Source organism: Eleutherodactylus coqui, chromosome 10 (assembly GCF_035609145.1).
Source record: "Eleutherodactylus coqui strain aEleCoq1 chromosome 10, aEleCoq1.hap1, whole genome shotgun sequence".
NCBI lineage: Eukaryota > Metazoa > Chordata > Amphibia > Anura > Eleutherodactylidae > Eleutherodactylus > Eleutherodactylus coqui.
This window is the reverse complement of record NC_089846.1, coordinates 53,611,142-53,633,683: the sequence shown is the minus strand read 5'-3', so window position 1 is coordinate 53,633,683 and position 22,542 is coordinate 53,611,142. Positions and strand designations below refer to the sequence as shown.

The 22,542-nt window shown below is 41.4% G+C and overlaps 1 protein-coding gene across 1 annotated transcript in view; it reads right to left on the bottom strand.

The window, feature by feature from the left end:
• The window catches only part of BTK (Bruton tyrosine kinase), an 86,234-nt gene that overhangs the window by 47,823 nt on the left and 15,869 nt on the right, over positions 1–22,542 (bottom strand). The window contains exons 2-4 of the mRNA XM_066581009.1: positions 20,654–21,003; positions 4,129–4,227; positions 565–630 (exon numbers count right to left, since the gene is read on the bottom strand). Coding sequence (XP_066437106.1) covers positions 565–630; positions 4,129–4,227; positions 20,654–20,803 — 315 coding nt within the window. The 5' untranslated portion in view covers positions 20,804–21,003. The remainder of the gene's footprint in view (positions 1–564; positions 631–4,128; positions 4,228–20,653; positions 21,004–22,542) is intronic.

Sequence of the window (22,542 nt, the reverse complement as noted above, 5' to 3'; positions counted from 1 at the left end):
CTCCTAACTCCTCCCAGAATGCAACAGGAATATGCAAATTACCTTCCAGGAGCTCCAATCTCTCGTCATGTAATTTATGTGGCTCAAAAGTGATGACAGTGTTCCTTTAAGATTCCACTGGTCACTGAGCTCATCTCAGTGGACCCACATCCACCATTCTTGGAATATCTTATCTCTTTAATTCTTGTTATCCCTCATATGTTAACATCTCTCCCACAACTTGCTGATGTGACATTTAATAAACCTGTTAGATGAAAGGGCTCAGGCGGCCGGGACAACTTCTGTCCAGCAGCTTCTGGGTGGAAAGAAGAAGCCATGCATTACACTGCTCGATAATAGGCTGTTGCCGGACACCACCCATGTGAACCCCGATAAGTGTCACCCCTGGCATTAGTTCCATCCTTGTTCTGTTCAATGTCCCAATCAAGTTTCCCTGTGTCCAATTCAACTTTACTTACTTTAAAAAAATTGAATTCTTTTAACTTTAGGGCAGTATCAATACAAAAGATATTTAGAAGATTTTCTATTGCAGTTTGTCAAAGTATGTTGCAGAATATATCTTACCTGGAATGGGTAGGGGAATCGCTCAATGATGCTAATCTGTTCGGTATCTGCAAATTCCTCCCTTGTCTGTAGTAACAAGAAAAATCCTGAGTTACAATATGTCAATTTAAGAAAAAAAATAGGATTTTTAAATCTTGTTATATTTTAGATTAAACCTTGAAGTGATTAAAGCTAATATTCTGCAGCATCTGCATGAGAAATAAAGACTAGCATTAGTATTTCCACAGACAGGACAGCGGACTACAACTGGGTGCCAAAAGTGATATAGGCAGGATTTTCCGCAGAATTTCCACCCGTGCCCACTGCCACAGGATTGAATGCATACACGCAATCCTATGCACACAGCCGCGATTTGCCCGCGTGAAAACACACACGGAAAACAAATCGCGGCATGTCCTATTTCTGTGCAGGTCTTGCAGAAGCCCGCACAGAAACGTCAGTCGAGACCCGCCAGCTCAGCTCTGTGCATGTGCCAGCTGGGTAGCAGCCGGCACATCACAAAGAAGAGGAGATTCCGGGAGTGGGTGAGCCGCAGGTCTCTGCAGGGGCACGGGTCCACATCCCGCTGCGAGAATTCTTGCAGCGGGATCCAACCCGGCCGTCTGCAGACGGCCATAGTCAGGGGACCTTTTAGTTATAGATTCATAGTCCAAAATATAGAACCCCCTTAAATGTAAAGTTTAAAACTAGTCGCACTGGCATTTATTGTACTATACACAGCTCCTATACAGCTCAGTAAAAATGCTATATATCTTGGAAAACAGAAACAGACCCTATGCTAAAAAAAAGTGCAAGCGTAGTAAAACATTACAAAAACTATATAAATTTGGTATCACTGTAAGTCGTAAAAACATGCAGAATGAAGTTAACATAGCAATTCTACACATAGTAAAACCTAATCCAAAAAATGACGTAAATGCATTTTTTTGGTATCCACCCTGAAAAAATAATAAACGTTATTATGTACCCCAAAATGGTTCCTGAAAAACAACTCATTCTGCAAAATGCAAGGTTGCAAAAATCTGTATTGAATTAACCCCTTAACGCCACAGGGCGTAAGTGTACGCCCTAGTAGAGGGATACTTAATGCAACCGGATGTACGCTTACGCCTTGTGGATAGCGCGAGATCAGAAGAGATCCTGCGCTATCCGGCAGCGGGAGCCAGCTGTCACCAATAGTCGGCCTCCTGCTGCAACAGCGGGGGTGCATCAGGATAGCGACTCCAGTTGTTAACCCTTTACACGCTGTGATCTTTGTAGCTCGTAGCATGTAAAGGACTCACAGAGGGAGCACGCTCCCTCTGTGACAGCATTGAACCCCTGCAATGTAATCATGGAGGGATGATGGGTTGCCATGGCAACAGGACGCCAGCTACAGGCGTCCTGCTTTGCCATTGCCTATGATTGCTATTTACAAGTGATTAGGCATTGCAGGGCAGAAGTCCTGCCATGCTTTATCATAGCGATCATAGGTGTCATGGTACAAGTCCCCTATAGGGACATAAAAAATGTAAAAAAAAGATTAAAATAGTGTAAAAAAAAGGAAAAATGTAAAAAAAATCGTGAAAAAAGCCCTTTTTTGTGCTTTTCCCCCTGGTAGTATAAAGACAAATGTAAAAAAAATTTGAATTCCACATATTTGATATCGTCGTATCTGTGACGACTCGAACAACAAATTGAACACACTTTTTATAATGCATGGCAAAAACAAAAAAAAACAGGCAAAATATTTATTTTTTTCATTTTGCCTCCCAGAAAAATGCAATAAAAGTGATAAAAAAAGCTGTATGTACCCCAAAATGATACCCATAAAAACTACATCTCGTCACGCAAAAAACAAGCCTCCGCAGAGCTCCATGCATGGAAAAATAAAAAAGTTATAGGACTTTGAATGCAGTGATTTAGAAAAAAATATAATTTAAAAAAAAGGGAAAAACCTAAACAAAAGTTAAATAATTTTGGTATCGTAATAAAGAAAAAAATGTATTGTGTCATTTATGCTGCATGATTAACGCTGTAAAAAAAAGGAAGAATTTATGTGTTTTCTCTCCCTGGTATCATAAAAAAAATAAAAGTTTTACAATATAGTTTATGTACCAAAAAATGGCACCAATAAAAACTATAGTTCGTCATGCAAAAAACAAGCCCTCATACGGCCGCGTGGATGGAAAAATAAAAATGTTATGGCTTTGGAACAGTGGAGATGAAAATCTGTCAAAAATCATTGCGTCCTTATGCCCAAAATAGTCCATGTCCTTAAGGGGTCAAAGATTAATGTTATAGCGGGCAGAAGATAAAAGATGAAAGAATTTTACCGGTTCCTTCATGCTAAATTTAGTTATGCTATTAAAGAGGTTGTACCACAATTGACTTTTATCACCTATACATACTTAGGGCAGTGAGGTTGTGTGTCAACTAGATTTACTTGAAACATGAATTAAAAACCTACAATAAAAAAGTGACACTTTAAAGGAAGGTTTTCCTAATTTTAATGTGACTGGTAGGGAATAAAAGAGCTCTCCCATATGGCTGTTAATTGTTCTCTTTAGCCAGCACCAGACCTGTACTGGCAAGTCTGCCTGATTAGGCAGATTCCCTGTGGGCTGTGCCGCAATAGACCCCAATCCTGGCTAGCCTATCGTCGTCATCAACTGTATGGGCATCCACAGGACGCAAATGAGGTTGGAAAATGTGGTAAATGATGTAAATATAGGGCAGGAGCGTGATATGGAGTAAGCCATGAAGAAGTAACAGGCACAGAATTGGGGGTAGCAGTTGAATGGAGAGTTTGTATAGGTCACATGTTAGAGATGGTGCTGGAAAAGCAAGACACAAAAAATGTCTCTGTTGCAAATTTCGTAGACACAAATAATGGCTGGGAGAAATCGTCATGGTGATCTGGGCCAAATGGAAAAGAAGGAAAAAGTGCATGATTCCAGTCAGAGAGGATGACACCTGTGAGTCACTAAGTATAATTGTACTGTAATCACTTAGTTGGTCTGCAGAGCTGCTGTGTAGAGCGGTTATCTATCACTATATATTCGCTGTATGGTAATAATATTGGTGGTCATGATGTAGTGGTACTATTTGGGATTTCTATAGTTGTATAGTGCATTTTGTTCAGTAACAATATGTAGATGTCTGACCACTATATATGCACTGTATGGCATATGACAGTATCATTGGTTATATTGGTACTTGTACAGTAGATATACACTAGTCCCAGACTCAAAAAAGAATGTGCGTCTCTCTCTGGCTGTGTGATAATGTGTTTATATGTTTCCCTATTATTTTCCTTCTGGTGGTGATGGTCTAGGTATTTAAAGGGATTGGGCACTTTCTCATTATTTCCATGAATGTGCTGTTTATCCATTTACTAATATATTGTTGTTTGTAGCGCATCTGAGAAAATGATAAAGGGGAGAGACCTCTTTAATGTTGTTGTTAGGAAATTGTGTTGAATCTTGTTGAAACAAATCTGTAAAAAGTGGAAAATTAATGGAAAGAAAATAAATGCTGACAAAAAGAAGGCAAAGTCAAATAATTTTAAAATAGATGCCTTACCGGTATTTGTCTTTCTGGAGGTGGGTTTTCTTCAGGCTCAACACACTCCACACAAATGACCTTTTCTAGATCTACTGATCCCTTCTTACTTCCTCGACGCTGTGAATAAAATGTACAAATGAGATTCTGCATTCAGTTCCTAATATTAAGGGGTATTCCCACACAGTATGCCATGAATTTACCACAAGTGCGAGCCCTTCCTCTTGGACTTGCAATTATTGAGAGTACAGGGTATTGGTACTATTGTATCTTGTCTCCACCAGAAGCAGGGAGTGGAGAGATGGGTAAGCTGTGTTGAGATGCAGGTGGCGCCCACAGTAGCTGATTGGCTGGCTGTCCCCGCTGCCCTGCCAGCCATCAGCTTCAGGTCTTGCTTCCAGCTTGTCCTCTCCAGATTCTGGCTGCCATCTCCGCTGCTGTGAGTGCCGACCACCCCAATGCTGTGTTCCCTGTCCAGCCAGCCCGCTGCCATGCCATCTTCAACTTCTCTCTGGACAAACTCTGTTTTGCTGCGGCTGCTCCCGTTACAGTTCCCTGCCCTGTCCCCATTACCCACCTCTCTCCGCTGCTCTCTGTGCCAACCAACCCACTGCTGCTGCTGTCACACACTTCCCTGGGTCCACTGGCCTCCCATCTCCGCTGTTCTATGTACCGACTACACCGATGCTGCATTCCCTATTCACCCTGCTGCCCTGCCATCATCTCCGGACTCGCTGCCCTACCACCTCCGGCTTTGTCGAACACCCTTCGCGGCCCGCTACTGTCACACTTCTTTGCCCTGTCCCCGTGGAAGCTCATATACCCAACTGCTCAGACAGGACACCAGCCAATCAGCAGCTGTGGGTATACCATATACCTCCCTCAGCTGTATCCCACATATCCACACATTTTTGTGGTGGAGACAAGATACAATAGTACCCAGGGTATCCATGGCCCCTGTTTGCCAGCTCACAGCAGCAGTGCTCCCATAGATGGCAGTGCTTGTGTATATCCATCTGCACTGAAGTCTTTGGGAGTTGCTAAAGAGCCCATGTCTATCACACATTTCCCATAAATGTATATATTGGGAATATCCTTTCAAACTCCCTGCTTGTTTGGTTTCTTCTTCATTCACTAACATTTTTATGTCTAGCTTTATAAGCATTTACTGGAGTAATTACAATATAATTCAATCTATACTATAAGGACTGTGACTCTAAGAGCCTATTCACGTGAGCGATTTTCAGGTCTGTGCGTTGTCCGTATTTGCATATGACTGCACACAGACACCACACTGATCCATTATAGTCAATGGGACTTTAGAGTATGTGTTTTTTTTACAGACTGCAGCATATACTATTATAGTCCAACTTCTCAGATGACAGTCACCCATTTAACTCAATAGGTGTGCAACAAAAAAACACAGTGCACATGGAGGACATCTGTGTGCACACCATTTTTCACTGATTATTCCATCCTGATCAATTCTAGAAAAAAAAATCAAAGACTTTTTTTGTGTACAAGGAAAAACAACAGAGAGATGACACATTAATCATGCATGTGTGTAAAAAAGACATGCAACACATACAAATGTCACATATACATACACATGTGTAAAAATCATTCCACTTTTCTATCAGTTATGTGACGTAGTAATCACCTCAGGCGTTAGCAACAATACTAACACTTGATAGCTTTTAAAAAGGCTTAGTCTGAGTTCACATCTATGCCTGAGACTTTGTTGCAGATTCCGTCATACGAGCATTTGCTAGAAAAAAACGTGCCGCATGCACTACTGTTTTTTCTAGTTAAGTGACAGACATCATCAAACCCCCAGACGGTGCCCATTATAAATCAGTGGGGTCCGTCTATCGACACTTTATCATTTTCAGTTTTCTGCTGGAACAAAAAACGGAAATAAAGGCCCAGATATGAATTTAGCCTAGGACGATTTCATAGAACAAAATAATATCAACAACTTTGCAAATGTATCAATGTCCATCCAGTCTGATTGCTACTTGAGATCAAGAGGGAAGTTTTCCCTTTGAGGGCAGATTGACTCATGCCTTTCTATACCTTATGTGGACCAATGGTGAAAAACCAAGCGATTACCTTTCCCAGATTATGCAGGACCCAACTAGAGGGACGGCTCTTTTGGACATAATATTAACCAACAGAGCTGGCAAAATAACAAAGGTGCAGGTCAGGGGAAAGAGAGAGTACCTGGGAAATAGTGATCATTACTGATCATAATCAGTAAGGGAGGGAGCTACAAAATTCTAAACTTCGGGAACGCAAAATTTGATCCACCCCACTGGTCTCAGCATAAAATAAAAAAAAGTGCATATTCACCTCACCTTGACTTCCTGGCATACAGCTGACAGTCTCCGATAGGCCCAGCACTGGCTTCCGAGTAGACAGTATGGTGGAAGTCAGGTGACAGCTGCGGCCAGCCAGACGCCGCAGCATAACCATCTTTAATTCCTGGAATCAGCACTAACAGCCTGGGTGCCATGATGCCAGTAGCTGGTGACGGAGACACTGATTGTCCACAGTGGTCACCTGACTTGAAAGCAGGCACTGGGCCAATCGGAGACTGGCAGCTTATCCCGGAGGGCTAAGAAGTGGTGAGCAAGCGCTGTTTTTTATTTAAACGTTTGGCCCAGCAGATGGACGTTTTTGGGGGTTTTTTTTATGACAAAACCCCTTTAACCTTATTGACTGGGACAGTATCCTCAAAAATAAAGGTTCAAGCAATAAATGAGAAATTTAAACTAATAAAAAAAGAAGACAGTGAAGAAGAACTAAAAACAATACGGAAAAAATAAATGCTATAAAAAAACAAAAGCAACTACAGTGGAGAGAGAGACACTCATTGCCAAAGAGAGTACAACCAACTCTAAACTGTTCTTCAATTCTATGAATATTAAAAGAGATTAAACGTGAAAGTGTTGGCGCTTTAAAAGATAATGTAGGAAAAACTGCAGCGGGTGATGAGGAGAAAGCAAATCTATGTACTCCACTATGCTCACAGTGTAAAATAAAATGTTACATGAAATGCAGAGTGATAAAGTCAATTCTCCATTAAATAGCACCTGGTTAACCCAGGAAGACGTGCAGAGCCACTTAAAGTAATTAAAATAGACAAACCACCAGATCCCGATAGACAGACCATTATTTCTTATATTGAAGGACTTTATAGTGACGGGGTCTGTTCCACTGTATTGTCACATAAAAGAGGTCAAAAAGGAAATCCAGAAACTATTGTGAGTAAAATGTTCGATGGGTTTCTAAGAGATGCTATCCTGCAGTACTTCAATGAAAATAGCTGAATAACTCCATATCAGGAGTTGGCCCTCTCAAACCAATCTGAGCAGCAGAAGCTGCTGCTACAACCCCAGTGTAGAGGCCGGTACTTGTAATTGCAGAAAGCAATTCCCATAGATTTCAGTGAGACCCCAGCCTGCAGTTACAAGCCCTGGTCAATACACATGGGTCGGAGCAGAAGCTTCCGCTCTGATCCCCATGTGTAGTGGCACTGGCAACAAACGCCCGTTCAGGTGATTGATCAGGATTAGAGATGAGCGAGCCTACTCGGCCACGCCCCTTTTCCGCCCGAGTACCGCGATTTTCGAGTACTTCCGTACTCGGGCGAAAAGATTCGGGGGGCGCCGTGGGTGAGTGGGGGGTTGCAGCGGGGAGTGGGGGGGAGAGGGAGAGAGAGAGGGCTCCCCCCTGTTCCCTGCTGCTACCACCCGCACCGCCACGCCTCCCCTCGCCCCCCCGGCGCCCCCCCGAATCTTTTCACCCGAGTACTGAAGTACTCGAAAATCGAGGTGCTCGATCGAGTAATTACTCGAAACGAGTAGGTTCACTCATCTCTAATCAGGATCCTTAGCAGCGGATCCCAGCGAATCCACTATTAATAACCTATCCTGAGGATAGATCATCAATAGTATTTTGCGTGGAAAACCCTTTTAGCACTGATGAATATAAGGTTATGCATATGGTCAGGGAAAATACATATCACCATTACATATTAAATGGGGAAACATTGGTTGAAACTGACATAGAAAAACACTTGTGTCAGGCAGCTGCTGCCAAGGTAGATAAGATCATGGGGTGCAAAATTAAAATCGGCAATACTCTTGGGGCTGCAGATAGCTTTTTTAGCAGCCCACTTTTTATGTAAGCTGCTAAAAACCTTTGTATTCTACAGTTTAATGACTAAACCATTATGCAAACTGCTTTATTAAGTGGTACAAGTTTTCAAACACATTTTGCAGTTTCCTAAAATCAGGAAAATTGGCCTCTGCCTCATGTTTTTTTTGCCTTCCTCTGGATCAACACTGCAGGATAACACAGCCCCAGATAAATCGTGAATGTGGTGCTCAGCTAAAAGCCACACAGTCAATAGCTTTATATTTCACCCAAAATAGAAAAACCGAGCACCCACATATAGTAATGCAAAAAATTGCGTTTTTCATTGTGCAACTCCAGAAAATATCTTTTTATTGCTAAGTTTGCTAAGTGTATCATAGCCCAGGCTTCGGTTGAATTGGTGATTATGCTTATCTATACTGTAAAATTTGTAATCCTTATCTATGTTTGGGTTTACAAATATCTTTAGGTAATTTGTTAATGTCAATCTATTACCATTATCTTTATCTTTCCTTTAAAAATGTTCAAGTAATTTGCATTGAATGTTCTTTATTACTAGGAAAGTTTGTGACACATAAGGCAAGCAAGTAAAACTTGAAAAATAAGAAGTAAGATCATGGTGGTAAGTGATAGGCTGGGTTTGGGTTGGGATAAACACATTGGTAGGGTTAGGGATGAGAAGGGATGGGATTGGTTCAAGTGCTCAAATGGCGAGGTATGATTTAGAGACTATGGTGAAAAGATTTTCATCAGTAATGGTGCAGTGGGTTATGGGTGGGGAGAGAGTATTTGAGCCTATCATGTATTAGAAAAGTTATTTTCGTCAGAACTATACTTGACATCCTCTTCTGACCCCAAAAATTTACCTCCAAGGATCCCTGCATGTTTTTCCTCAGTTGCACAACTTTCAGTATACGTTTGACACCATTGCACGAGAAAACCGCATCAAGTTGGCAGTTTTTGAAATACTGACCCTACCTCATCTAGCACAAATGACCATATATCGCTTGATTTTTCCATTGTAATGTGGATTCACATGAAAACTGGTCCATGGAAAACTTGCACGCTTGATTTTATGCAGCACTTTAGAATCACATGTGTAAGTGCCATACAGGGAAGCGCCAATCGTGAAATGGCAAAAATAGCAGGTGCCTCTAATAAAGTGGCCATTCAGTGTGTGGGTGTAATTAAAATATTTGTATATATATACACACTGAATAATCACTGGATTAGGAGCACCCACTCTATAACTGGTTGGTCCACATTTTTAGGTGATCATGGCTTTTGGACGTCACAACCATTTCCAGCATATCCCAAACATGTTCACTGGGGTTACAGTGCAATGAGTTTGGTGACTAAGACAGTATGGAGAATTCATTGCTGTGTTCCTCCAACGACTCCCTAGTGATCTGAGCTTGATGACATGGAGCACTGTCCTGTTGAAAAACGGCACAGTGTTCAGGGAAGACTCCTAAAGATATAGGTGCAGATGGTCAGCTAACAGGTCCCTGTAGCATTCACCATTCAAGAATTGTGGTATGATGACCAATGGTCCTGGGCCATGCAAGAAAAACACTCCTTGGGGCATGACACGACCACCATCACCAACGGCCTTTGAACCCCCACCATGCACCCAGAGGATACAGCTTCATGCCATTTATGCCAGACATGGATATGGCCATCTGTATGGTTCAGCAGGAAATGGGACTTGTCCCTCCAGGAGACCTTCTGCTATGTGTCCAAGATTTATTGATGCCTTTACTGGGCCCATGCAAGGCATTGCTGGCAATGATGTGGGGTTATCAGGGGCATCTTTTTAGCTATTTGGCTACTGAACCCCAGTGAACACAAGGTACATGATGGAAACTTGTCTAACTAGCCCAATGTTGTATTGCTTGGTCAGTTGATCCATTGTGACACATCAGTGCCGAGATTCCCAACGTGCCACTAGACGCTCACCTCTAGGATCAACCACAAGTGGCCTGCTGCTATGTTATCTTCTGTGAAATGTCTGTCCATGGTTCAACCAGTCTTAGTACACTCTTGATACCACGGTTTTTGAACAACCAAGAAGTATGACTGTTTCTAAATACTGTACTGGCACCATACCTTAAGGCACCAGAAATCTATCTGTGATCAAAGTCACTCAAGTCACTATGTTTACCCATGACTGCCAAATGTTGCCTTCTGCTGCACAGAAGAGAGTTCTACACATTATCCGAGAGAAGATTGTGACGTGCCCATCATGTGGTACCTATCACAAGATGCCAAGTGCCAGCTGTTCCTAATGCACTGATGGTTCAGTTTATATGTTTCTATGTGGAGGGAGTGGCTCGTTGACCTGGAACACAACACATATTAGATAATATATGGTAACTATTACTGGTCAGTCATATTATGGCAAAATGCTTGCTCAGTGCTGGATTGATTAGAGAGAACATAAAATATAATCTCATAGCAATATCATCTTATTGCTAATAACCTGCTAAAATTTACGGTATTTTCAGCCAGCACTGCAATTCCCATTACTGTTTTTTTCTTTTTGAACATGCAACCTACAAATGATGCGATAACCTGCCACAATTCCTATTTGCATAATCACATCCTTTATTTGTATTAACATGTCCACAAATATAGTGCAAATTGGATATTTCCACTGTTCATGGCAATTTCTTTTTAGGATGACTTACCTGAAACTATCTTCCATGCCACTCAGAGTGGCATGGAAGTTGCCAGTCTTACTGAGGGCCACTTTGTATAAAGTCATGTATAATTGTACTGAATGTGGTCTATAATATAACACAACTTAAGAAGTAAAGGTAACGTTAGCTAAGGGTGGACCAACTCATGAGGCAGAGACCTATGACACTTATTGCCCGATGGTCCAAACTCATCTATGTCCACTCAAGTTGTAAACAATATAAGGCTTTTGTGATGTATAGACAAAACTGTAAGAGCAACTAAGCACTATGCTAAAAACTAAACAAAGGTTTGTCACATATTCAAAGTTGTAGCTATGCAAATTCTGTAAAAAACAAATGTAATACACAAAGTGCTATTATTACACTGCATTGCACTACTCTTACCCTAGAAGTTATTCTATCCTTTCATACATTCAGCATTTGCATACACATTTTGTTCATTGTATGAATAGGGCTGTATGTAAATAAGAGAGGGAAATTAGCTGACCTTCTGAAAGCATCAGTTAAATGCTTTATAAAATATTGAAAACAATCATTAACTTTGTTTTCTGTAATTCTTCCTTTAGATCCCTTTCCGATGGACTATTCATTGGAACTTTCGCAATTACAAATAGTGAAGGAATTCAAATATTTGTGAGTTATGGACCGGTATCTACTAAGCGTCAAGACTAGATTTCTGCCAATTTGCTTCCATTGGTACGAAAGTTTGAGGATAAGGTTAAAGTCTCGAATTGTCTCCCACTGTCTATAACAGACAGGGAAAATCTTATTAAAATGGTTTAGATGCCACAACTCCTTTTATATACTTAGACGTTTTCTAGTTTGGATTCCATTACAATATTTTTTTAGACTCCATACGATATTTAGAAGTTTACTATGGAATAAGAAATTTGCTAGAATTAAATTGGAGACCCTTCAAAGGGATAAACGGTCTGGAGGCTGGGTAATTCCAAATGCTTGGATTTATTTTCTGATGTCTCAATTCAACAGTTGAAGGGGTGGGGAGAAAAAAACGGGGTTGAGTTGAATGGTAGATGGGTTTCTAAAATGACAGGTTGTAGCCCCTGTAACGATATGTGAGAGAGGGATGAAAGGAGGAAAAAAATATTATAGCCAACAATTATTTAATAACTAAATCATGGGATAAATGTCAACAGATTTTGCAATTAGATGGATTTACTATTACCCCCCACGCTCCCTCTGGAGGAACCCTAAATTGACAGAGTTTTTTTTTAATTTGGAGGGATTTTCACCATGGGAGAACAGAGGGGTAATTTTTTGGAACAAGTACATTCTGGTGGTCTATTTTATAGTTTTGAACATTTTAAGAGCTTTAGAATGTTCCCCATAGTTATTTTTTCCAGTTCCTTGAGTTCCGACATGCATTGCTGTTCAGACTCGGTCAGTATCTATGCTTACAGTCCAACATCCTTTGGTGAATTTTCTTGGGTGCTCTGGAGCTACTAAGGGAGTAAAAATGGGAAAAAGATTTAGGCCATATAAGAGAAGATAAATGGGCCACAGTGTTGCCTATGATACCAATGATATCCCTGTCTGAAGGTCAACGAGTATCACAATTGTATTTAGCGCGTAGAGCTTGTGGTACTCTATTAAAGCTGTTAAAACATGAGCATTAGATTACATTTAGACTTTTTGCAAAATGTTACATGAATGGTGCAGATTTAATGCATATGGTCTGGGATTGTGTAAGGCCTTAGTCACACAGGCGTTTTTTCACGCGATTTGCGGATCGCATGACGGATGCGCATCCGCAAATCGCGTGACCGCTGCGCGCAAGTCGCCCGCAAATCGCCCGAAAATCTGCTCCTAGCCGCGTTTCATTAGAAACGGGCCGGAGCTGTCCAGCGCATTGCATTCAATGGAGACGGCAATAGAGCCGGCTCCATTTAAAGCAATGCGCTGCGGGCGAGCCCGGGATGAATTGTCGGGAAGGGATTAAATATATAAGCCCTTCCCTGCAATTCATCCTAAAATGTGCAAAAATAAAAAATATACATATACTCACCTTCTCCCGGCAGCCGGAGCTCCGCGCGGCCTCCTGCAGTGGGTGTGAAGGGGGTGTGAGTCAGACCTGCCCCCTGATTGGCTCAGCGCTGAGCCAATCAGAGGCATGTCTCACTCACACCCATTCATGAATTCATGAATGGATGTGAGTCAGACCTGCCCCTGATTGGCTCAGCGCTGAGAGGCAGCAGTCACTCACCCATTCATGAATGGGTGTGTGAGTGAAACCTGCCTCTGATTGGTCAGGGCTGTGACCAATCAGAGGCAGATCATTCAGCAGGCGGGGATTTTAAAGCCTGCTGAATAGTGCCGAGAAGCAGCTCAGGAGAACTGACAGCGGCCGCGGCTGGACTCCGGCTGCAGCGGAAAGGTGAGTATACAATTTTTTTTTATTTTAACACATTTTAGGGTGAATTGCAGGGAAGGGCTTATATATTTAAGCCCTTCCCGACAATTCACCCCGCGCACGCCGGCAGCCCATTGCTTTCAATGGAGCGGCTGTATTGCCGGCTCCATTGAATTCAATGGGCAAACATCGTTCTTCTCTGTCACAGCTGTTACAGCTGTGGCAGAGAAGAATGATTTGTCTTCTATATGTCTTCTGCCGCCGGCCCCATTGAGCGCATATAGAGAAGAGAACAGGAATCACAGATCGCAGATAGGTGCGATCTGCGATTTCTGTTCTATAATTTATCGGACGAGCGCATAAAAAGCGCTCATGTGTCCGATACCATTGCAAAGCAATGGTTTTATAAAATCGCCGGACGCATGCGCATGCGCAAATCGCGGCTAAAAACGCCCGTCTGACTAAGGCCTAAAAAGTGCGTGGATTTTGGAATGGGGTACTAGAGATAATAAAAAATATATATTTTATTGATATTTGTATGATATGAATTTGTATATTAGGTATTGTTAATGGGCTTGATTGCCATACTTTCTTGGGAATTCAGAGAGCATTGTATCAGGTGCGGAAGAAGATTACTGCCCATTGGATGCAGACTCCCCCCCCCCCCCCCCCCCCACGACATTAGAAGATTTTCTTGTAAAAATAAGAGATCTTTGGAAAGGTGAATATATCAAAAAAGAGACTGTGACTATGTTTGAGTAAATTTGAGGAAAATGGTCTGATATATTTAATGGATACAGTAGTTTTCATCAAGTCCTGGTTGTGTTGTGATATTGTAGAAAATTTGATGGGATGGGGGGAGAGGTGAGGAGGTGGAGAAGAGTCAGGGTTAGGACGTTTGTATGCGCCTAAATGTTTTTTTGGGGATGGGGTCATGAGGGTGCTTATGATTTGCTAAAATATAGTTACCATTGATTGTATTGTTTGGGTGGGGTAATGATTATGTTTTATGTATATTATGCTTATGCATGCATTAATGTTTTGAAATTTAGGGGTAATTGCCTTTAAAAATATAATTTCAATAAAAATGATCTGACTGAAGCAAAAACTTTGTTTTAGAGATGTTTGCTAGCTCACATTTAATGGAAATTAATGAATTATTTTGCTTAGTTCAGGATTTAACTTGAATCTAGTGTATTTGTGCTGTTGAAAAAACACCCTAAATTTCAAATTCCCTTGGCAAATATGATCCAAGGCTATGTGCAGATCAACACCAATATGTGCATGTAACCCATATAATATGCTGTAGACTTTGGTGCAGATTTCGCACCTTCATTTGAATATGAAAAATCCACACTGAAAATCCTCAGCAAGTTGTGGATTTAAAATCTGCAGATCAATTTATGCTGCGAAACATCCAACATGTGTATGGGATTTCTGAAAGTATAATTTACTTTGCGGCTACTATAATACACTGCAGCCAATTCTGCAGCAGCTCTCGCAACATGTCTATCAACCATTACAGGTTGGACTTCGGACAGTGCGACGTTTCATGATTCATAGAGATGAGCGAGCAACCCCGGTTAAGGCAGAGAAGATTCAGGGGGCGGCGGGTGTGAGCGGGGCGGTGGGAGGGAGAGAGAGAGATATCTCTCTCACTCTCTTCCCCGCTACCCCCTGCCGCCACTCCGAATCTGCTCAAACCAGTAAGCAGTTACTCGATGAGAGCGATGCTCGCTCGAGTAACAGCCTTAACAGAGCGTGCTCGCTCATCTCTAGTCATTCAGTTTTGAATGTTGCTCAGCAAAAGAGCCCACCCAATGAGGGTTCCTCTGGCTAGTTCCCATAATTGTGCTGCTGTAGGAAGTAAGAGAAGAGTTGATTTAAGTTTTTAATCTGTGTTCCCCTGGTTCTAACAGCAGCACGACATTTCCCTCCCTTGAAAAAAGAAAAAAGGACAACATATTATACATAAAGGAATCCATGGGGGTGCACAATTGCGAAATTTTGCGGTGTTAATTGCTAACACTGGGGACTAAATAGCCTGCTGAGCCAGTTCAAAACCGGTCTGGGTGTGCTCTCCGCCGTTGTGAACGGACACGGCAGAGCAAAAAAGTACAGTAAGCAACGCATAAACATTTGCAAGAACATTTGATAGCACTCCATTCATGTGCAGGAGCCCTTAAATATGTCCTATGCAAGTCCTTTATAACAAGCAACATCTGTGTACTCCCCTATTTAGTTCTTCACTTCTATCCTTTTGCTAATCTTTCCCATTTGATCATGTGATATTAAATACATTATTCATGTATACAAGAGTATTTAACGTCACATAGATTTTTCAAGGGTTTTTTTGTACAGCAGTGATTCTTTGCAAGGCTCATTTTTAATATAATTCTTTTAAAAAAATGACATATTTCCATAAATTCCATTTTATCCCTATTTAATAAACCCCACCCCCTGTCTAGTGGCCACGGCTTGAAATTACAGCCGCAGTTCCCTTTTGATTTCAGTGAGACCCCAGCCTGCAGTTACAAGCGCTGGCCAATACATAGGGGTCAGAGCAGCAGCTTCCGCTCAGATCCCGATGTGTAATGGCGCTGGCAACAAACATCCGATCAGCTGATTGGCCAGGATCCTCAGTAGCAAATCCTGGCCCATCCACTATTGATAAACTATCTTGAGGATAGGTCATCAATAGCATTTTACCTGGAAAACCCCTCTAACACTGATAAATGTAAGGTTATGCATATGGGCAGGGAAAATACATGTCACCATGTGAGTCGGGAAGGAATTTTTTGCGCTAAAATCAATAAAATTGACTTCTACCTCATGTTTTTTTTGCCTTTCTCTGGATCAACATTGCAGCCTAATAAACTGAACAGGATGGGTGTATGTCTTTTTTCAGCATTACAAACTATGTTACTGTGGTACTCGTAACCAGCCAGAGTTGATCATTTGCTGGATTTGGTCAAAAAGATAAATAAATCTTTTTATTTGCATAGCTCCAACTAATTCCTTAGTGCTTTCAGGTAATTTAATTATTTGTTACCCCCTACCAAACTGGGTAGTCATTTTACTGACCTCAGAAGGATGGAAGGCTGAGTCAACCTTTAGCCAGCTACCTGAACCATGCAGGGATTGAACTTGCAACCTTCAGGTCGTGAGCGAGAGCTTAGGACTGCACTTCTGCTGGTCTTGTCAAATATATCAGATACAATATCAAATTTGCATGTCCAGGAGCACTTCGGCAACAGTGACCATAATATGGTAAGATTCAAAATAATGTTTAATAAAATAGTACAAATGGGAGCTACAAAAACCTAGAACTTTAGAAAAGCAAAATTCAGTCAACTAAGAGAAAAGCTTTGTCTTGTAGACTGGGATCAACTAGTAATAAATAGGGATACTGAAACTAAACGGGGGCTTTTTAAATATACAATACAGGAATCATATAGTAGTAACTTTACATCTTCTGGTATTAAAATGGCCAGGAATAAGAGGAAACCAGTATGGCTAAACAGAGAAGTGCTGAGTATAAGAACAAAAAAGCATTTACAACATTAACCCCCTTTAAGCTGCAGCATGTATATATAGTATCCATCATGAGCGGGGGTAACTTGCCAGACATATACGTCATGGAAGGTTATAATTAATCTTGCAAATAATGATGTATAATGGAACACGAGGTTGAACTATATGAACATCTGTCTTTTTCAACCTAGATAACTAAGTAATTATGAGATCAAAGCGCAGCTTTCAATTGATATTCTGCTCTTAAAAATTAAAGCTGTAGTGTTATTGGTTGCTAAGTGCAAAACAAGCCGGGTTTCTTTTCTGCAGTTGTAATAACTCTGCCCCAGAAACTGCAGGACACAGAGCCTTGTCAGAGTGCTGGTCATGTGATCGGGAGGCCAAAAGAAAAGTGCAGAATTCACAGCATGGAGGGGATAAGCAAAAGAATTCCCCTCCAAAAAACAGGGGGGGGGGGCTTATTTAAAACTTATATTACTTAAGAATATTACAAAAGTGTCTGGATGATCTGGACTAAAACTGGGAGGACAACAGTAGAGAAGGACTGGGGTATTCTGGTTACACGTAGGCAGGATTATAATGAAAAGTAGCACCTATATACGGGTAACACAGGATCTACCATTTGCAATAAGTAATAATCCCAACTATCTACTCCTCCCTGCAAAATGACTTTTGCGCATGTCACAGAGCATGCCCGGAAGACTCTCGCACAGAAGTCAATCGGTCCCCTCTTGTACAGTTGGGGATATTTATTATGTAATTTGCTCTAAAATTCTGACATCAAACGGTCGCTACTTTGCTGGAAGCAGCCTTGTGCAGCCCAAAATTTTGACTTTTTAAACTTCTATATCACTACCGACAATTTTTTTTAAATGTGCAGGGCTTAGCAGGAGGGAGTATGGCCTCCTACAGCCTGGGAGATTTACTAGAATTTAGGTCAGAAACGGGTGTATATTATAGTGCAAACCTCCGCCCGCTCTGGTGACCAGAGACCTAGTTAGCCTGTTTTGTGATGTGATAGCTCTGTTTCTGTCGGTACCGCATGTTGAGATGGATTGTGTTGTCAAAATTCTTGAAACGATACAGTAATTATATCACAGAGACAAATTAGTTTTTACTTATTTCCCCAGATATTTTTAATTAAGACTAAGTAATATATTACATATGGAATATAAATATAATTTTTGTTTGATGGTCAGTTTTTCTTGCAAAGACAGGGAGCATCAATGGGGGAAAACATTTTCCCCTCATTGACAAATATGTGGGAAGAGTCATTTGTCTTTTCAGAGGGTAACCTTTTCTTCTTCCCTTTCAAATGGTATGGCCGTTTATATAGGCAATAGAGATGAGCGAGTGTACTCGCTAAGGCAAACTACTCGAGCGAGTAGTGCCTTATGCGAGTACCTGCCCGCTCGTCGGTGACGGCGGGGGAGAGCGGTGAGTTGCGGGAGTGAGCAGGGAAGAGCGGGGGGGGGAGAGAGTGAGAGAGAGATCTGCCCCCCGTTCCTCCCCACTCTCCCCCGCCGCTCCCTGCCCCCCGCCGGCAGCCGAATCTTTAGAGACGAGCGGGCAGGTACACAAATAAGGCACTACTCGCTCGAATAGTTTGCCTTAGTGAGTATGCTCGCTCATCTCTAATGGGCAACCTTCTTCTGGTATACAGTTGAGCCATGCAAGAGGCAAAAACAATTGTTTGGTATATTAACCCCTTAGTGACGGAGCTTTTTTGCTTTTTTCATTTTTGTTTTTTCCTACTCCCTTTTAAAAAATCGTAGCTCCTTAATTTATCCATCGACGTTGCTGTATGTGGGCTTGTTTTTTGCGGGACGAGTTGTATTTTTCAATGGTACTATTTATTGTACCATATAATTTACTGAAAAACTTTTTAAAAATTCTTAGCAGAGAGAAATGGAAAAAAAACGACATTCCACCATCTTTCGGTGCGTCCTGTTTCTACAGCACACAAATTGCAACAAAAATGACCTGATATTTTTATTCTATGGCTCAGTACGATTACTACGATACCAAACTTGTATAGTATTTTTTTTGCTGTAGTACTTTTATTTTTTTTTAAGATACTTAATTTTTTTCAATTATTTTCTGCGGTCATTTTGTGCGCGCAATACCTTTTTTATTTTTTCGTCGACGTAGTTGAGCGAGGGCTAATTTTTTGCGGGATGTCCTGAAGTTTCCGATAGTATCAATTTGGAATACATACGACTTTTTGATCGCTTTTTATTGCGTTTTTTCTGGGAGACAGGGTAACTAAAAAAGTGTATTTCTGGCGTTCTTTATATTTTTTTTCAGACGACGTTCACCGTGCGGGAAAAATAATGCACTACTTTGATAGATTGGACTTTTACGGACGCGACAATACCAAATACATATTTTTATTTTATGATTTTGATTTTTTAATAATGGATATGGCAAAAGGGGGGTGATTTAAACTTTCATAACTTTTTTTTTTTAACAATTAAAAAAGGTAACGCTATAGCATTACGTCATACTGCTTTTTTACAGGCAGTCTTTCAAGCCACCCTGTGTGGATGGCTTGATAGGCAGTCTGCTAAGGCAGCCCTGGGGCCATTCATTAGGCCCCCGGCTGCCATGACACCTGCACGGCTCCCCCGATCTCACCGCGGGGGGGGCCGTGCGGGACCCCCGAACAGCGTTCAGGGGATTTAAATGCCGCTGTCAGAATTGCCGAGTGCAGCTATTGCCCGCGGGTGTCAGCTGTAATAAACAGCTGACGCCCGCGCTGTATGGAGGGAGATAGCGCCGCTACCTCCCTCCATACACGTCCTGCAACAGCAGGACGTAGTTTTACGATAGGGCCGTCACTAAGGGGTTAATGATGATTCTAGGAAATTACAGTTCATGATGAATTTTAATTATTCCAGAATTAATCTTCTGAAAATTACCTTGTTTGGATGCTTAGTCATTGAGAAAGTGGAGATACATCCTTTACAAAAAGCTAAGGCAACTAACTCAACACTTTTTGTCACTCACCCGCAGTGATCAGAAATGTTCTATTAGAGAACTAATAAGGGCTAAGAGAAATTATGCAATCAGAATAGGTACTTGTGAGAAGAAACAGAAGTATGCTCCTGTTGTCTGGTTGGAAAAAAATGTAGAGCCATTGCAGGGTTAACCCTTTCCAATCCACTGTCTGACCTCTGAAGACATTATGATTTAAAGCTGTACAGCTCCAATTTTGAAAAGACATCCGTCGGAGTTCTCTTACTGTATATTGCCAGCCTCTCTGCTGTCGGAGCCTATCCAACGTGTCACCTCATGCAGTACTGGCTTTAGCCAGTAGATAGCGCCGTTGTATAACGGCAGAAAGAGTAAGCTCCCTAGGAAAACCAGGATACAAATTGGATTGGAAAGGGTTAATAGGCTAAACTGCGTGGACATATGTCTTTTTTTGGCCTTACATACTATGTTACTTTGTTACTTTTTTTTATTATACATACACCCTTATAAAAATAGGCCATGGTATAGTATTCCCACAGTACTTTGCTCCCAAGGAAGTATAAAGTAGTTTTCCTAAATGATTGACCATATTGCTGTATTGATAATAAAGGGGTTGCATGAGATTAGGAATACGAGTATATGGCTGCTTCCTTTGGCTTCGTCTGGTTTTGCAGCTCATCCTCATTCACTTCAATAGAGCTGATCTGCAATGACTTGCTAATGGCTGCACAGAAATGGGCTAACCGTAATGACACGATAGGCCTATGTGCGGGACTTAAATTACAAAAAAAAAGATTCTTACCCCTCTTTCAAAGTCGTATTCATAGTATGTGATCTTAGTCTCTGTGAGTACAAACAGTCTCTTCTTGTAGTTTAGAGGCGATGTCTTACGTTTTTGCTGTGACCGCTTTAAAAAAATACTCTCCAGAATACTAGCAGTAGCTGTGGCCATAGTATATATTTCTTAAATGCCGTATGTATGACAGGAAGACCTCAGATATTTAACTATACAGTCAGTGTGTCTTCAGAATGAATAGCTGGCAATCAATGTATGGCAGTTAGGATTCTTCCAATCTTCTGTTCTCAAACTTTTGGAACATCATTTATTTTCATCAGGATAAAAGTAAAGGACCCATTCGGTGCATAAGGGATCTGAGAAGAAAAGAATAAAACGTAGCAATCAGTCAAAGTTATAATACAGCGCAAATGTTCCGCAATACCCAAATACTGTTGTTGCACAGAAGACAAAATTTTTCTTTTTATATTCAGAAAAATAAATTTACTGTTCAGATCTTGTCATTCAAAAACCCTTAGGCTAGTTTTACATGAGCGTATTACAAACCCACTTATGTATCAGTGATATGGAGGGGTGTCCTGGTCCAGCAGCGGGTCTTCTGACCCGAACTGAAAGTATCTATGATGCTCTACGTTCAGGTCACTAGTAGGGATGAGCGAGCATGCTCGTTTAAGCCTGATGCTTGATCGAGCATTGACATTTTCGAGTAACTGATTACTCGATCGAGTGCCATGCGGGGTGGGTGGGGGAGTGGGAGAGAGAGAGAGAGAGAGTGAGAGAGAGATCTCTCTCTCACTCTCTCCCCACCCTTCCCCCCGCATGGCGCTTGGTCGATTAATCAGTTAGTCGAAAATATCAATGCTCGATCGAACATCAGGCTTAAACAAGCATGCTCGCTCATCTCTAGTAACGCTCATCAATATTACAGGTGAATAAATGCGCTTGTAATGGGCTGGTGTGAAACTAGCTTAAGACCGGCTTCACTAGGGCGTATTTGCGTGCGAAACATTCAGTGAGTAGAACCCACTGATCTCACTGGGTTCAGTCACATATGCGTATTTTGCGTGCGCATTTTCGGCCACCGCAAAAAAGATAGAACGTGCTCTATCTTTCTGCGCATTTGCACACTAAAGGTCCCCTACAGAAGTCAATGGGGGGTGCACAAATTTGCTAAGGAATATGAAGAAGATGCGTCATACGCTGTGAAATTCTGCTGTAAAAAGAATACATCCGGAAATAATTAGCCATTTCAATTGGTGCGTTTGTTTGATATACACAAATTAACATCTGCGGACAGAAAAAGTATAATACAATAGGCAGATATGCGCACAAAAAAGCCTCGTTCATAATGCAAAAAACTGCACAACTGCGCTCAAGCTCATGTAAAGCCAACTAGAGATGAGCGAGCATGCTCGTTTAAGCCGTATGCTCAATCGAGCATTGATATTTTCTATTTTCGAGTAACTGATTACACAACCGAGCGCCATGCGGGAGGGGGGTGGGAGACAGAATTTTAAAAAAGTTTTTCAGTACATTAAATAATACCATTTAAAAATAAAACTTGTACTGCAAAACACAAGCCCTCATACAGCTACTTTGATAGATAAATAAAAGAGTTATGATTTTTTTAAAAGGGGGGAGGAAAAACCGAAAAAAAAAAAAGGGCCATGTCCTTAACCCCTTCCCGCTCCAGGACGTACATTTACGTCCTGGAGCGTTGGGGTATGTATGAAGAGAGGCGACACCCGTGGGCAATAGTCGCGATCGGCCATTTGGCCGATTGCGGCTATTAACCCTTTATGTTTTATCTCTTTTTTATTAAGTTTTTCAAAATATTTTACAAACATTAGAAAGATAAAAAAGGAAACCAAAAAAAAAGGGAAAATGGAAACAGG